Source organism: Musa acuminata, chromosome BXJ1-9 (genome assembly GCF_036884655.1).
Source record: "Musa acuminata AAA Group cultivar baxijiao chromosome BXJ1-9, Cavendish_Baxijiao_AAA, whole genome shotgun sequence".
NCBI classification, from domain to species: Eukaryota; Viridiplantae; Streptophyta; class Magnoliopsida; order Zingiberales; family Musaceae; genus Musa; species Musa acuminata.
In genome coordinates this window covers 12,857,113-12,871,695 of record NC_088335.1, presented here as the reverse complement: position 1 = coordinate 12,871,695, position 14,583 = coordinate 12,857,113, and the positions used below count along the sequence as shown (strand labels likewise).

Here is a 14,583-nt window from a genome sequence, read left to right as displayed (position 1 = left end):
TATGATTTATTTTAATTATGATCGAATTTGATCATTATTATATTTTGATTATTTGATTAAATTTAATTTTGATAGTTTTCTTATATGACTTATTGATTACATTTTATATATGGTAAATAAAATCTAATTATTGTTCTTGGATATTTTCTTGGTTATTCACATGTATATATTTAAAATTATAAAATAATATATAATTTTCACATCAAGGCATAATATATATATATATATATATATATATATATATTTTTATCATGATTATCATATGAGTTTTTTCTTTTACTGATTAATGTTAAATAATTATTATAATTATTATTCTATTATTGAACTACTTAATATAAATTAAATTAAAAAAATTTAATGAATATTATTTGTAATTATCTCCCTAAGTTTTATCTGGCTTATAGCTACTAGGATGATAAGCTTTTGGGATGTGAATTATAATAAAAGTCTTATCATTTATGAGACATTTTAAATTATATTATTATATTAGTCTTGTAGTCATCAAAGTGATATAGGCCAATAATTTATAAAATTATATCAAAGAACTAATCATAAATGATATTAAGGAAATAATATTCACAATGTCACACATAATTAGGAGATTTAGATAATCCCAAAGAAGAATCTATTAACAACCCGACTCAACATTATGAAATAAGTAATGAAGTTCAAAGGGTAAGAATAAGTCATTGACATGTAGAGTAGTTCAGCACTTTAAAATATTTTACGAGTCTCATCTAAATATGTTAAAATGCTGATTGTCACCGAACGAAGATTGAGTTAATTATACTTTTAACGAAGTTCAATCAAGACAAGTATCTCAAAGAGTGACAAAAATACTATAAGAACTTCACTTATATGAACTTAGAAGTGGTGCCACTTTGATTGAGAGTTGGAGTTTCTCTCATAAAAGTTTATGAACTTGGATGAGCCTAAGGTTATATTAGGGCTGAGCAAAAATTTATGAGAAATATAAGGATATTATATTTATGTATGTGGTATCACTGATGTTATCATTAGGAATAACAAATTTAAAACTTTTATGCTATTTGGGATTTCGACTTAACTTTGTGATACTTATAGTAAGGTAATATTCAAATAAAAAGATATATTATTTTATTCATAAATACTATTTAATCAATTGGAGAAAAATTTAAATTTGAACAAGTGGGGGACTGTTATAAATTACTTAAATAAAAAAAAAGATTTCTTTTCGAAAGATTTATTTAAAAATATGATTTCCATTGTAATTATTTTGACAATTATTTTTGTTTTTTATGAAAATATATATAAATAAGTATTTGAGAATAAATTATGAATATATATCTTTTATATTATTTTTTTTTCTCGATAACCCTTCAAGTGATTGAATTAGACATTCTCTAATTCCTCTTCGAAGATTTTTTATTGTTTACTCAATATGAATTTTCTAAAGATATATGGTAATTTTGTTTCAAGTCTAAATATATTTCCTATAATATTCTTGTTGTGTTGATTATTTGTTTTCATCCTCATCTTTGTTATATTTTCCAACGTTAACATATAAATCTGTTTACTTCAAAGGAAAGTGAAAGGCTGTTCTTATTCTGATCCATAAAGGCAGGAAATACTTTCTGATCGAAACATTCTCTAATGTGCATAAGGATGTGTAGGATAAAGAAAAGGAAGCAAATAAATAAGTGACAGAAAAAGTAAACCTCTTGTTTGGACAAAGAAAAAGAAACGACCGCACCTTTCCTCAAGTTTTGTCTTAGTTTCTCTGCTAATCTTCTAAAATAATCAAAGATTATGGTTGTCTCTCCTCTTTTCTCTTCCAGCCAATTCTCTCAATCCTAAAAAATATTGTCAACAAGCTGTGGGCTTTTTGTTCTTATAGCCTATGCTCATATCCAATTATCTCAATTGTACATAGTTTTATCAATACATACAACCTAGTTGCAAAGTAATATGCGGTCTAGGAAGGATAAGTGTAGATAAGCTTACTCGGAAGGTCAAGTAAATGAACTGTTTCTGTGAAAAATAATGTTACCATGACGCTAAAATTTGTTCGAAAAGTGATAAAATATTTGCATTTTAGAATAAGTTTTGGTGTCGCAATAGTGTTGTTCAGCTGGATGACCAGAGTTTGAGCTGCAAAAACAATTAATTCACTTACTGGGATAAAATTGCATACGTTAACCTTTCTCTAGCTTGGCAATGAGAGGAGCTTTGTACACTACATATATGTAGCTTAGAGTTTCTTGGGCTTATAGTGTTCGTATTTGATAAATAAGAAACCAAACAAACAAGACACCTTTTGAGTCTCTTCTCGTACTTGACTAGTATGAATTTTAGCAAACATCAGCAGCCTACTGAGCTATCACTAAATTGTCATTTCTGTTCCAATCGGTGTGTGGCTTGTCCTTGCCAACACCAGGTATCAACATCAACTCTATTTTATTTGTTTGTCACTTGTCCTTGCCAACACTAAGAATCCACATCCACTTTTAAATAGAGGACAGTTGACTAATGAATAGAATCCGGTTGTGACTTGAGATTTAACATCAACTCCCTCAAATTTTGCTTATTATGATGACAATTACTGCATTTGTCTGAATGCAGGAGTAAATTATGCAGTAACCAGAACAGTATATAGCAAACCATTCTCTTGATAAACATATAATTATTGATCGATGATAAGATCGACTCATAAATTAATCATGTCTTATTTATATTTAAATGTGTCTTTTTAAAGTTCACAAGTTTGAGAGAATCAAAGAATAAGGAGTATGAGAACCAATGGCTCGTTACTCCATCGGATCTCTTTTTCTTACCCTCAAAGGTATTTTTTAAAATTCATGAGTCCCGAAAAGATAAAATCATGTGATAGGAGAGCCTACCACACTAATAATCGACTGATCAAATAGTCCATTATCATGCTAGAAGGAGAGCCTAAGACCTATACCTCGATCGGGCAAACATGCTCACAAGCCATGTATCTTGGTTATGAGCCCGTATGGGTGCTAGAAGGAGGGCCCAAGACTTGCACCTTGAGTATAAGCCCTTAGCTCTCGATAAGACCATTTAGTTCTACATTGGTTAAGGAGTATACGAACTAAGCGTTCATAAGTTCGTAAGGTTTCTCTTACCTTCAAAGGTGCTTTTTAAAGCTCACAAGCAATCATGCAGACATACCCATTGTTTAAAACGAATAATTCCTCACGAGTCTACAGACCACACCAATAGTTGGCTAACCAAATTGGGCCTTTATCACCGAGCACCATCTTTTCTTTGATGAGATTGTCACATTCTCACCAAAATTAAAAAATTGGCCTTACTTCATCCAAAAAAAAATTTCAAATTTTCATGATTTATGGTTCGTCCGGGTATACCCACCGCCTAAAGTGGACAATTCCTTACTCACGAGCCTATGGGCACCAATAATTGACCGCCCAAATTATCTCTTATTAGATTGGCGTTATAGGGAGGGCCCAAGACCTGCACCTTGACTATGAGCCATTGGCTCCCATACGGAAGGAGTACTAATAAAACCATTTAGTCCAACATTAGTTAAGGAATATGAGAATCAATAACTCATAAGTCCGTCGGATCTCCTTATCCTTAATGTGCCTTTTTGAGCTCATAAACTCTGAAAAGATAAAACCATATATGAACACCTATCGTACCTATCGTTCAAAACAGACAATTTCTGATGAGCCTACCAGCCGCGACCAAAATGGTCCCTTATCACCGGGCACCATTTTTTCTTCAATGAGATTTTCACATTCTCACCAAAGTTCAAAAATTGATCTTATTTTTATTAAAAAAAACTTCAAATTTTCATGATTTATGGTAGTTATCTTTCTCTATAGTTCTATGCATTGCACAAGTTTTTTTCTCAAAAAAAAAAATCTAATATTAATATTAGATTGGATTCAATTTTTTCTCAAAAAAATTCTAATTGGTCAATATTTTCTCCTTCGTTCTACCTGGTGGCCCGGTGGTCCCACGCAAGATGGCAGGTTTCTCGTGGAGTCCTTAACACTGTTCTTATTGTTTCAGAACAATCATGTGTCATTTTTACAAACAGCTAGCGGCCACCGGTACAGGATACCCTCCGTAACGTTCGCTTTCGCGTGACGGCGACGTGTCGGTGAACACAATAATTCCCGTTATATAATGGCGAGAAAACAGCGTTTCTAATGTCAGTGGCACTTTTGTAAATATTTCCTATTTGCTTTGTACAAATGTCGCGCTCGTAGTGCCTTTGGGGCTCCCTCGACCTCACTCCGTCACAGAAAGCGACCGGCGAGGGGGGGGTTTCTCCGGTAGGATCTGGTAATCTGGGATCGTGTGGTTTCTTTCTCGCTCTTGTTGGAGTGCGCTTTGATGGATGTGATTGCATTTTGATCGGTATTCGGATTCGTTTTCGGCCAAAGATTCCATCTTCGTCCTTGCTCTTGGCAGAATTCGGCAATGTGTTCTGCAATTAGGGCTTTGCTTTTGTCTTATATGATATTTTCATTGGAGATGTAGTTTATTAGTTTAGATAGTGCGGCGTTTCAGTTGTGCATGCGTTGGCGTTGATGGGCTTGAATTAAACATTTGTGTAGTTTAAAGTTGTTTGAGCTTGAATCGGTTCCTTTTGCAATGAAAGAACTTATGCTATACAGATATCGTTTGGTCGTGCATGCTTGAGCTTGAATCAAGTTTCTTGTTCGTGAATCAGATATATTTCATTTTTCTTCTCTTGTCTGGAAGTTTATGTACTTGAGGTGATCGATGATCCCATGCACTTGGAAGTTCAGCGCATCCGATGCCTTATTTGGCTTGATGAAAAACGTTGACTTCTTTTTCTAATCTGAAGCAGTTCTGCTTTTGTAGATGGTGGGTTTAGTATATTGTTTCTTGTGTAGTATCAGGAGTGTCTCAATTAGTTTAGGGTGCATTCGTTTGGTTAAATACTTCCTTGAGAAGTGTGCTTGCTGTGATATTTTGGCTGAAAACAAGAAACTTTCTTACGCTGCTTTTTTTTCTTTTTTTTCATGCTGCAAAGACATTATTTTTGACATATACAAAAAAAGATTATTGAATGATGAGATAGATGTGTAGAATTTGTAGGAAAGATTTCTTTTTTATTTCGTGAATAATTATGTGTGTGACTTTGACTGAGAATAAAAGGAGAAAAAATTGTTTAAGATGATATGCACATATGTTAATAAGACTTGTAGATTGTAGTATGAGTAGAGACACATGGAGGTCTATGAAAAATTTACGAAAAACTATAAATAAAGATTTAAATATTGTTAATTTAACTAAGGATATTAATTTTTATAGAGTTCAGTAGTAGCAAAAGATCCATATGTAGACGCCATATAGTTGGTGGAATACAACAGTTTATTGTTGTTGCAAAGAGATTACCTTATTTATTTTCCAAATCCTGCTGACTTCAAACCAAAAATGTTTTGTTTCTCTTTTCTCATTCTTTCTCTTTTTAAGAAATTTTGTGGCCCAGTTGATGACCATATGGCTTGGATATCTCAGTCTTATGGGGCTCAATGAATATCTCGTTTGACATCTCAGTTGGAAATGCAAAATTAATGAGCCCCTTCTCATCGTAACAACCGATTAGCTGCTCCATTTGCTTCTCAATATGTGTGTAAATGGTAATGCCTTTGGTTGATCCTGTTAACAACCTTCTTGCTTTGCAAACGATTTTTTTTCCTAATGTTAAGGACTGTAATAATGTGGATAAAGATTAAAGAAATCTGTCTGCTGTCTCTCTTCTTTCCTTCTCATCACCTTTTCCTACTTCCATAGAACAATCCTTTTTTTCCCTGTTTTCTCCCTCTGTTTTCAAACTCTGAATACTGAAGAGCCATTCTGCTTGCTGTTTCCAACCTGCAATCTGCCTAGATGGTTGTCTAGGCTGCTTACATCTGAATTTTTTGATAAGTAATAATCTATTCTGCTATCAAATACAGGAGGTACATCAGAGTTCTTCTATGGGCACTTAAGCTCTTGCTGGTCTCGTCTACTATGTGCATTCTTTTAAGAAATTTACCATAAGTTGATGACATAAGCATTTTGTATTCCTTTGATGTTTGCATCTATGTTTTTTAATCTGGTAGATTCAAGAAGCACTAGTTCTGCAAGTTCAAGACTTTGGTTCCTTTTTTTCTATGAATTATCAATGTGTTCTGGACTTCATACATAATTCCTGTTCCATTTGCAACTTAATTATTTTTTTTTGTCACTCTGTGGATCTTTAATCATCCCGTTTGTTTCCTGAGTCCAGGGATTCTGACAAAGTACCTATCGTAGATCCCAGAAGGCCAACTGGTTGAATGGTCATTTGAAAAAATGATCTTAGATGATACAAGGAACACCTCCGAGGACATTACAGAGGAGGTATATTCCTTAAGTCCAGAGTTCAGTGAAGCAAAATCTGAGAACATTTTAATCTCCCCAGTCAAAATTGCACAAGATGAGTGGCAGAGCTCAACAGAAAGTGAGAACTCCACTGAGTGTAGTGATGAAGATCAGACTTTTACTGAAAGAAGCCAACCTGTTATAAGAACTGTCACTGCTAGAAGGTCTGCTTCTCCTATGCGACGAATACAAATAGGAAGGCCTGGGTCTCGGAGGTCTACTGCACTGACCATTAAAAGCCTCAATTACTTTCCCGCTAGGGAAAGAATTACATCCATCAGAGATTCTCATGATAACAACAGTGGAGATGAAGAACCAGACAAGCCAGCAAAGAAGCCTGAGAATATAATGATAAGGATGAGCGTCCAAGAGGCGATTTGCCTTTTTGAAAGCAAACAGAAAGATCAAATTCTCGATATTCAGAAAAGGGGAACTTCAGGTGAAGTCTCTCTGAGTACCAATAGAACTGTACTAAGAAGATGGAGTGCTGGTATGGGCGATTCTCTGACTCCTCAGGAAAATGCTTCTCAGTCCATATCTCAGAGCAACCACACCAACTTGGTTCCTGAGGCAGGAAATAACAAATTGGCTGATGTGAAGGTTGAGTCTGATATTCCTCCATGCAGTTTGGATGCAATTGGATCGGATACTGCTCGGGTCTTTACGTCAACAAAGATGGAGATGGTGATTACCCCATCAAAGGATAGTACTGCTGAGTTGGTAACATCCAAAGCTGAAGAAATTGATGATATACCAGCTACATCAGCTGAGGAGAGCAGGCAGAAAGAACCTATGCTCAATCAAATGTCAATGAAAATGATGGAGAGCAGTCCTGCCAAATACCAAGGTCCTAAGGCTGGTTCTGGTGGATCTCTGTCTAGCTTGAGTGAGCAGACATGTAGTTTCTACAGTCAATATAAGGAGAAAAGGGATAAGAAAATTCGAGCAGAAAATGCCAAGAAACATTCAGAAATTCAAGCACAACTTAAAGTGTTACAGGAAACCCTGAAACCAAGCAAAGCAGACACAGCCTTGAAATATGGAGTCACTACCAAAAAGCTTGACTGGTCCAGCAATTCTCGACAACCCCGAAGAAATTCGTCTCCACCAGTGTTACACAAGAAAGAAGTTTCAAAAACAGCATCATTAAAAAAGGCTTCACCAAAATCATCACCATTGCCAACTACACGTCGTTCATGGTCATCAGGACCATTGCAAAAAGCAAGTGGAGCTCAACCAGTTAGTAGTTCTCCTAGAGTGTCTACCGCTAATACAACCCTGCGCCACTGGAAGTCCCAGCCTACTTCTACAACTCCACCCAGCCCCATACCTGAAAGGTCATTGCATCAACCTAAAGGTAAGCGCGAAGCCAAAACCGATGTTAAGACAACTGTTAGAGGTGAAGGAGCAATGAAGCAGAAAACAGCTACAATCACCAACAAAACTGTGAAAAAAAAAGTTCCATCAGCTTCTGTAGATGCTTCTGGTTCGCTGATGGCAAAGGCAGGTTTCAACAATAAGGTCACGAAGAAGAATAGTGTTGTTCCTTTGGAGGCCAAACCCTTCTTGAAGAAAGGCACTGGGTTTGAGGCCAGCGTTAGCCATGTAAGAACCAAGTTTAGAGTTACTCAGTCTGTTGCTTCATCAAAGAGAAGTGACATTACTATTCAAGCCGAAGAAGAGGAGCCTACACTGGAGACAACTGAATCAACTGCCAAGGTGCTGGAGGTTGATCTTGCTGAACAAGCAAATTATGTTGATACGAATTCAGTTACTTCACTGGATAACAATTTAAATATTGAAAAAACAGAAAATGTAAATCAAAGTTTAGCTGAGGTGGATGACAGCCCCAAAAGCTCTGTAGAGGTTGTTGTTTCTGAGATTCAACCTGATGAGGATATGGGCATCTCATCAGCTGCATGGGTGGAAGTAGAACATCAGGAAGTTTCCACTGCATATGACACTGGCCTGTCCAAAGCCAAGGTCTCCACTGCACATGAACCGACTCTTCTGTCAAGTCCTCATTTCCTACATCCATTCAATCAAATGCTTCAAGCTGATGGTACTGAACCAGTTATTATTGAATGGGGGAATGCTGAGAACCCTCCTGCATTGATCTATCACAGAGTTGCTCGCAAGGGATTGAAGAGGCTTTTGATGTTTGCCCGTAAGAGTAAGGGAGAGGCAGACGTGACTGGTTTGGCGAGCCCATCAGTATTCTCAGGAGAGGATAACACAGAAGATTCCAAAGCTGTGAATAAAAAGAATCGGGATGCATCGAGAAAAACTGCTCTCCATGCCAAGGGCTATAGTCAGCAGAAAACCATGCTTGGTGAAAGTTGTTGTGATGGAAATTTAAGCAAGAAGGCAGTGGATTATCATGGAGTTTATGATGTCTTGCCAGGTACAAAAATGATAACATACTCTTGATTCTCATGATACTCATGTTCCTTTTATTTGCCCTTCCCAGAGTTCAACACATGTTGTTTATTTAAATTGGCATATTGACTTATTCCTCAAGATGTTAAAAAAAAAAAGAACAAATTGAAGTGTGCAGCACGAAAGCATAGTGAACTACTGGTCAGTAGTACAACCTATATATTTCTATTTAAAAAAAAAGGTACCTAGAATATGTAGCTTTATAAATGATTATGGAAGCAACTAGTAAGCAAATATTTACCCTATTTTGCTATGAAACATGTGTCTGATTAGTCTGGTGAGTAGGTAGGCAGCCAAAACTTAGAAACTTAGTTATGTTGACTGAATTAAGATAGCCTAATGAATTATCCCAATTGAAGTACATTCATGTAGTACTGTGCTATTTTGCCTTTACTTGTGCTTTGTGGATTCTTGTGCCGCTCAACTAAACTCTAGCAGTATCTCCAGGTTCTGACAAATTTCAGGAAGGTCATGTTTCATCAACAGCTACATCAACAAAAGGTAATTGTCAATGCAACAAATCTCCGTTACTTTTGTTGATGGTCGATTTATAAGTCCTGCATATTCCTTCTATCACACACTCTTCCCTATATTTTGTTCCATCTCTACTTTCAGCAGCTAGGTCATTCTTCTCTCTCTCAACATTTAGGAGCAGCAGACCATATGAGACAAGGCCTTGATAGTTTGCAGAATGACAAGTCATAGTGCTGGTAAGTGGTAAGTTCCTTCCACTAGTGCCTGTAAGTGACTTGCCTTGACCAGGTATAGAGAGTCTAGCACTGATTTGTGGTATGTATGGTTCTCCACTTGTTCTTTTCCAGTTGTGTGTATTTCCCTTTTGCCTTTTTGTGGGTATTTCATATAAGGCGAGCATTGATATGATATATAATCGATGTGACTGGTGTAGTGGCATGCTGCAATTAAATCTTTCTTGTATATCTGGATATTTGATGCTTTTCTTTTTACACTGCATGTTCTTTCTCTCTTTTGTGGCTCTCCAGGTACATAATATGATGACTGCATGAACAATGTTCATCAGAGTATTAACTTGATTTCATGTAAGGCGAACATTGACAAGTTCGATATTGATGTAACAAATGTGATGATATGCTCTATCTTGTGCATCTTGATGTTTAATGCTTTGTTTTCGTCTACTCTTTTTGTGGTTCTTCGGACATCTAATATCATGACCATATGAACAATTTTCAGTAGATTAACTTGATATATATGAGCTGAGGATTGTTGCTATCAGAATTGATGTTGACAATGAAGCCTATTCTTGCATATGTGATGTTTAATGCTCTTTTTTCTTCAATTACTATTCTTTTGGTGGGTTCTTCGGGTATGTAATGTCATGACCATATGAACAATTCTCATCATCGTACTACATGTAATGACATACTGCAACGGAGTCATCTTGTACATCTAGATATGATTCTTATGAGGTGAGCATTAAAATTACATAATTGATTTGAACAATCAATCTTGTATATTTAACTCCGAGCATATTGATATGAACAGATTTGGCCTGACTAATGTAGTAATAAAATGCTGCGATGGACTCTATCTTCTAATTTAGATGTTTTATTAGATAAGTGAAATTAATTTTCTATCATGTTCTTTGAGTTCTTAACAATCTACTATGAGAAGTCCTTTTTCATATTTAGATCGGAGAAGTTATTGCATTAGTCAACTTCAAATAATTATGGTGACAATAGTCATTTGCTGGTGCCAAAATAAGACGTTTATCACCTATAATATCCTTTGCTAGTATATGTGGCATTATCTATTTTTGTTCTTTCTTGTAGGATTAATGCCAATTGTGGAGATGGTTTACAGATTTCTCATCTCCCACTAGACTTGTATATATACACATGAACACATGCACTTTGTTATAATATCTTAAATTAGCTTGTTTGCTTTAAATATATTGCTTCTATGTGAGTTAGGCTAATTATCCTTATGGTTTAAATTAGTGAAATTTCCTATAATTATTCTGTTGTTGGGATACGAGGTCATAACACACAATCTATTATAGGTTTATGTATAAATTATAGATTTTTTTTTAATTTATTAATTGATGTTGATGGTATACTTTTAGCTTATGTTTTTTGTAAATTAACGAGCATGACAATTTCTTCTATCACCAAATCATATTTTGTCAATTATGAATTCAAATTAATCAAATTATGCTTATACTTCAGAATTTAACCATCACGTTGAATTTATTAATTGATGTTGATAGTATATTATTAATCTATGTTTATGTTTTTGTGTTTTTTCTTTTCTTTTTCAAAGGATCAGTAGTTGACATCTTTGTATGCTGACCTGTATGAACAACAGAAACAAAGTACTGGTCATATTATTTGTCTATTAGATCTGCAAACCAATAGACAATTTGGGTTCGGCCGACATTCTAATCATCTTATATTAAGACCTTTTTGACCTACATAACTAAAGTTTGATGATAACAACAACGACAACAACAACAAGATTGTAAAGTTCCAGATAGTTAAGATAAAGTTACATAGATCTCTTGTCGTCATTGAATAATTTATATAGTTAAAGATTACTGTCAAGAGATAACAAAGCATATCATATTTCAATTTTGTTTGCTTTGAATGAAAACTACAACTGTTTTTGAGGTGTACCCACCAAAATCTCAAACATGCTTCCATGCATCATCAGCTCTTGAGGAAGCACAAAAAAGAGATATATCTTCTTCTTCTTCTCTCGTTGTTTTTGGTCATCTTGTCACATTGTTGTTCCAATATATAGCACAAATAAATTCCCATGAGATGGATGGATGCCCCGGAGACACTCTCACAACCTCATAAAAACACAGGCTTCTCCGAGAAGTGACCGTCTGGATCCAAACATCTGTTCAAGGAGTATCACCACGGCCATCGCAAACGCTGCATCGAGCTCTGGCTCCACGATAAGGCGGAAGACGTCAAGGCCGAGGGCGATGCCTTGGGCAGACTCCTTCTTCTTGATCTCCGCCAGCTGCCTTCGCCTGTCGTCGTAGACCACACAGCATCGCCGCGAGTAGGAGCCCTCGACGTCGTATACGAGGCGCGACTTGGAGCCGGAGGTGCATGGAGCCGTCACTCGTGCCAGCGCCTTGGTGGAGTGGAGGAGGCCCTTGTGCTTCTTGACTGCAAACCGTGGATTGACGGCCTCCTCACCATCATAGACCAGCCAGTGGTCTCCTAGGCTCAGCTTCTGCATCATGAACACCCGCTAAAAGAGTTGACTTCAGCATACCAACAAGCTCATGATTCTTGAGCATCAGCTCTGTTAGCTTTTGTTCAGGAGAACACAACTGCAGTGTGTTCTGTGGAAATAAAAGGTGTTTGGTGGATTATATTCCACCGTGATCGTTGCATCCTCTCATTTTAGAACAATCTCACGAACATTTTCTCATTATAATAACGAATAATTGCATTCTCACATCCAACAAAATCATTTTAGTTCCAAGAAGCTCAAAAAAAGTCTCTTGCTTGAAGTAGAATTAGTTGCTACAACTGAGAGATTTGGGGCTCCTCTTATTCCGTCCGTTCTCTCTTCCAATTTTCCTTTTATAAAGATCAAAACATTACCAATAGGAATCCCATTTAATGCAAAGAGGGAACTAAAAAATTGAGAAATAACATTAAAACTAGGCTAATGTTAGAAGCTTTTTGATCAAAAATCATATTTTGAGCCCCAAAGTTCCAATTTTGTGTGCCGCGAAAAGAACAAGACCCATAAATATTGGCTAGAGTGCAATTAGGGTCAAATCCAACAAGGAAGAAACCGCTAGAAATGCTCCATGGAGAGAAAACCCCGTTTAGATCGATCGAGTGGTTTCGGTACCTTTTTCCGGATGGTGAGCAGCGGCTTCCCAGCGGCGTCCATGAGAACGATCTCGTCGCTGCTCCCCGAGGAGTAGTTGTCGACTCGGAACACCAGGTTCCCCTTGGAGTCGAACACCGTGAACCCGTTCCCGTTAAAGAGCAGCGACTTCCGCCACACCGTCAGCGCCGTCGCCTCCGCGGCCCTCGCTCGGCCGTCGCATGAAGCCTCGGCCGTGGGCGACTCCGCCGCCGCCGCCGCGGCGTTGGGGTGAACCTTCGGCATCTCCACCGGAGCCCCCTCCCCCCTCCGGTAGCCGGATCGGAGACGGAGACGGAGACCGAGTCGGGGAAGAAGGACGACGAGCTCGACTTGGGCCGAACCAGCGGTCGGTATTTATAACTCACGGTTACGCGTCGGCACGTGACAGGAGGGCGACGATGACGTCGGCGGGTGTCTTCGTGACATTGAACTTAATTAGGGAGGGATTAAAATAATAACAGTCGAAAGCGTAGTACTAATTGATGGGTTTGGAAAGCCACGTGGCAGCAGTAAAGCAACTGGTCCGCCGGTGTTCCAATCCACCAACTGAAAGGTCGAACTGAACCGAATCGATTCGGTTCAAACCCATTCATTAATAGTTAGTGGCATAAATGATTTCGATGGAGGATATTTAAATTAATCAATTTAAAACCGATTGATTCTCAATCGATTTCGATTTATTTTAAACCTATTTTTATTTTAATCAAACTAATTTCGACACCTATTCTCGATTTAATTCTTTATTACTTTTTAGGCAAAGAGTCAAACTAGCAACGATTACAAATGAAATTATCAGCATTCATTTGAATTAAGAACATAAATAAGTAGATCTTAGCTTGGTTTAAATGATTAAGCTATTAAATAATCTTATTTGGTATTATTTTCACCCTACAACCACTCACAATAATTATAGAAACATCCTTAATGACCTACTTGGATTCCAATCGCTTATGTTGAACTCCTACGACTAATAATTTCTTTTCAATGTCTCACCAAAGAAACCACAATCCCCACAATTTGGTGCTTGATTACGTACGAGGCACATTAATCTAAATGTTCCTGGGTGAGGAATCCCATTCATTATAAATAAAATATAAGGGTATGTTTTTTTTTAATGAAATATTTTATTTTGATAAACAAGGTAAAAGTTAGACAATGACATTGCTGCTGTTTTTTAGGTATGATTTCTTAGTTATTGTTTGATCTCAGAATGAAATAATATATAAGCTATCACCATCTTCTTAAACAGTGTTTTCTTAGAAGAAATAATATATAGAATTGGTGCACTTTGATAAGAATATATTCTTGATATGGTTATCATCATAATTTGTTTGGAATAATGAAACCTCTCCACAAGTTTGAATACAAAATGCAACACTATCTTTCCTTTTTTTCTTTTTTTTTTGTCTTGTCATATAATTAATATCTCCTCCAGCCATTTTCTTTCATTGTTTTGTCACCAGTAACTTTCCCACTCATTTGCCAATATGATGATGTCAAACCAAGTTGACACAACCCTTGAAAAGAACTGCTAACCTTGGTTTACTGCTGTGGGAATCAAGACCACCACCATTAGGAGGCAAATAACATGGTGGAAAACTTGACAAATGTATACTTCCATGATCCTAGAGCTTCTCCCATATATTATCATATATAGTTAGGACATGAAAGAAGAAAGACAAACCCTATTATGACACTATATGTTGTCTAGTCAAGATTAATACTATATCAGGATATTGTTGCATTGATTAGCATAATATAATTGTATGTAAGACTTTGTTCTAATCAGAAACAGTAATGATCAAGCTGGTGTGCACAACTGTTGTTCAAAAGAATTTAATTTGCTAGCTTGGT

At 36.5% G+C, this 14,583-nt stretch overlaps 2 protein-coding genes across 5 annotated transcripts; one reads left to right on the top strand and one right to left on the bottom strand.

The window, feature by feature from the left end:
* Nucleotides 1–4,193: 4,193 nt before the first annotated feature.
* Nucleotides 4,194–9,815, top strand: LOC103998251 (uncharacterized). 4 transcript variants are annotated; one of them, XM_065083224.1, is made up of 4 exons: nucleotides 4,194–4,307; nucleotides 6,278–8,815; nucleotides 9,298–9,351; nucleotides 9,466–9,815. In XM_065083224.1, exons 2-4 carry the CDS (start codon nucleotides 6,343–6,345, stop codon nucleotides 9,528–9,530), a joined length of 2,592 nt encoding a protein of 863 aa, XP_064939296.1. In that variant the 5' UTR covers nucleotides 4,194–4,307; nucleotides 6,278–6,342; the 3' UTR covers nucleotides 9,531–9,815. The 4 variants fall into 4 exon arrangements, with proteins under 4 accessions (XP_064939296.1, XP_064939298.1, XP_064939297.1 ...); XM_065083226.1 differs by having other exon boundaries at nucleotides 4,225–4,317; nucleotides 9,500–9,815; XM_065083225.1 differs by having other exon boundaries at nucleotides 4,225–4,317; nucleotides 9,469–9,815.
* Nucleotides 9,816–11,428: 1,613 nt separating this feature from the next.
* On the bottom strand, nucleotides 11,429–13,050 carry LOC135593304 (protein LURP-one-related 8-like). The gene is made up of 2 exons (XM_065083227.1): nucleotides 12,709–13,050; nucleotides 11,429–12,075 (listed from the first exon to the last, which is right to left on the bottom strand). Exons 1-2 carry the CDS (start codon nucleotides 12,970–12,972, stop codon nucleotides 11,674–11,676), a joined length of 666 nt encoding a protein of 221 aa, XP_064939299.1. The 5' UTR covers nucleotides 12,973–13,050; the 3' UTR covers nucleotides 11,429–11,673.
* Between the last annotated feature and the right edge of the window lie 1,533 nt (nucleotides 13,051–14,583).

What these genes read in the sequence shown, in the direction of transcription:
- LOC103998251 (XM_065083224.1), top strand. Translation starts at nt 6,343, where the DNA reads ATGATCTTAGATGATACAAGGAACACCTCCGAGGACATTACAGAGGAG. An exon ending in AGTTTATGATGTCTTGCCAG is followed by an intron (nt 8,816 to 9,297) that starts GTACAAAAATGA and finishes CAGTATCTCCAG; the next exon opens with GTTCTGACAAATTTCAGGAA. An exon ending in AACAGCTACATCAACAAAAG is followed by an intron (nt 9,352 to 9,465) that starts GTAATTGTCAAT and finishes CTCTACTTTCAG; the next exon opens with CAGCTAGGTCATTCTTCTCT.
- LOC135593304 (XM_065083227.1), bottom strand. Translation starts at nt 12,972, where the DNA reads ATGCCGAAGGTTCACCCCAACGCCGCGGCGGCGGCGGCGGAGTCGCCC. An exon ending in TGCTCACCATCCGGAAAAAG is followed by an intron (nt 12,076 to 12,708) that starts GTACCGAAACCA and finishes TTCATGATGCAG; the next exon opens with AAGCTGAGCCTAGGAGACCA.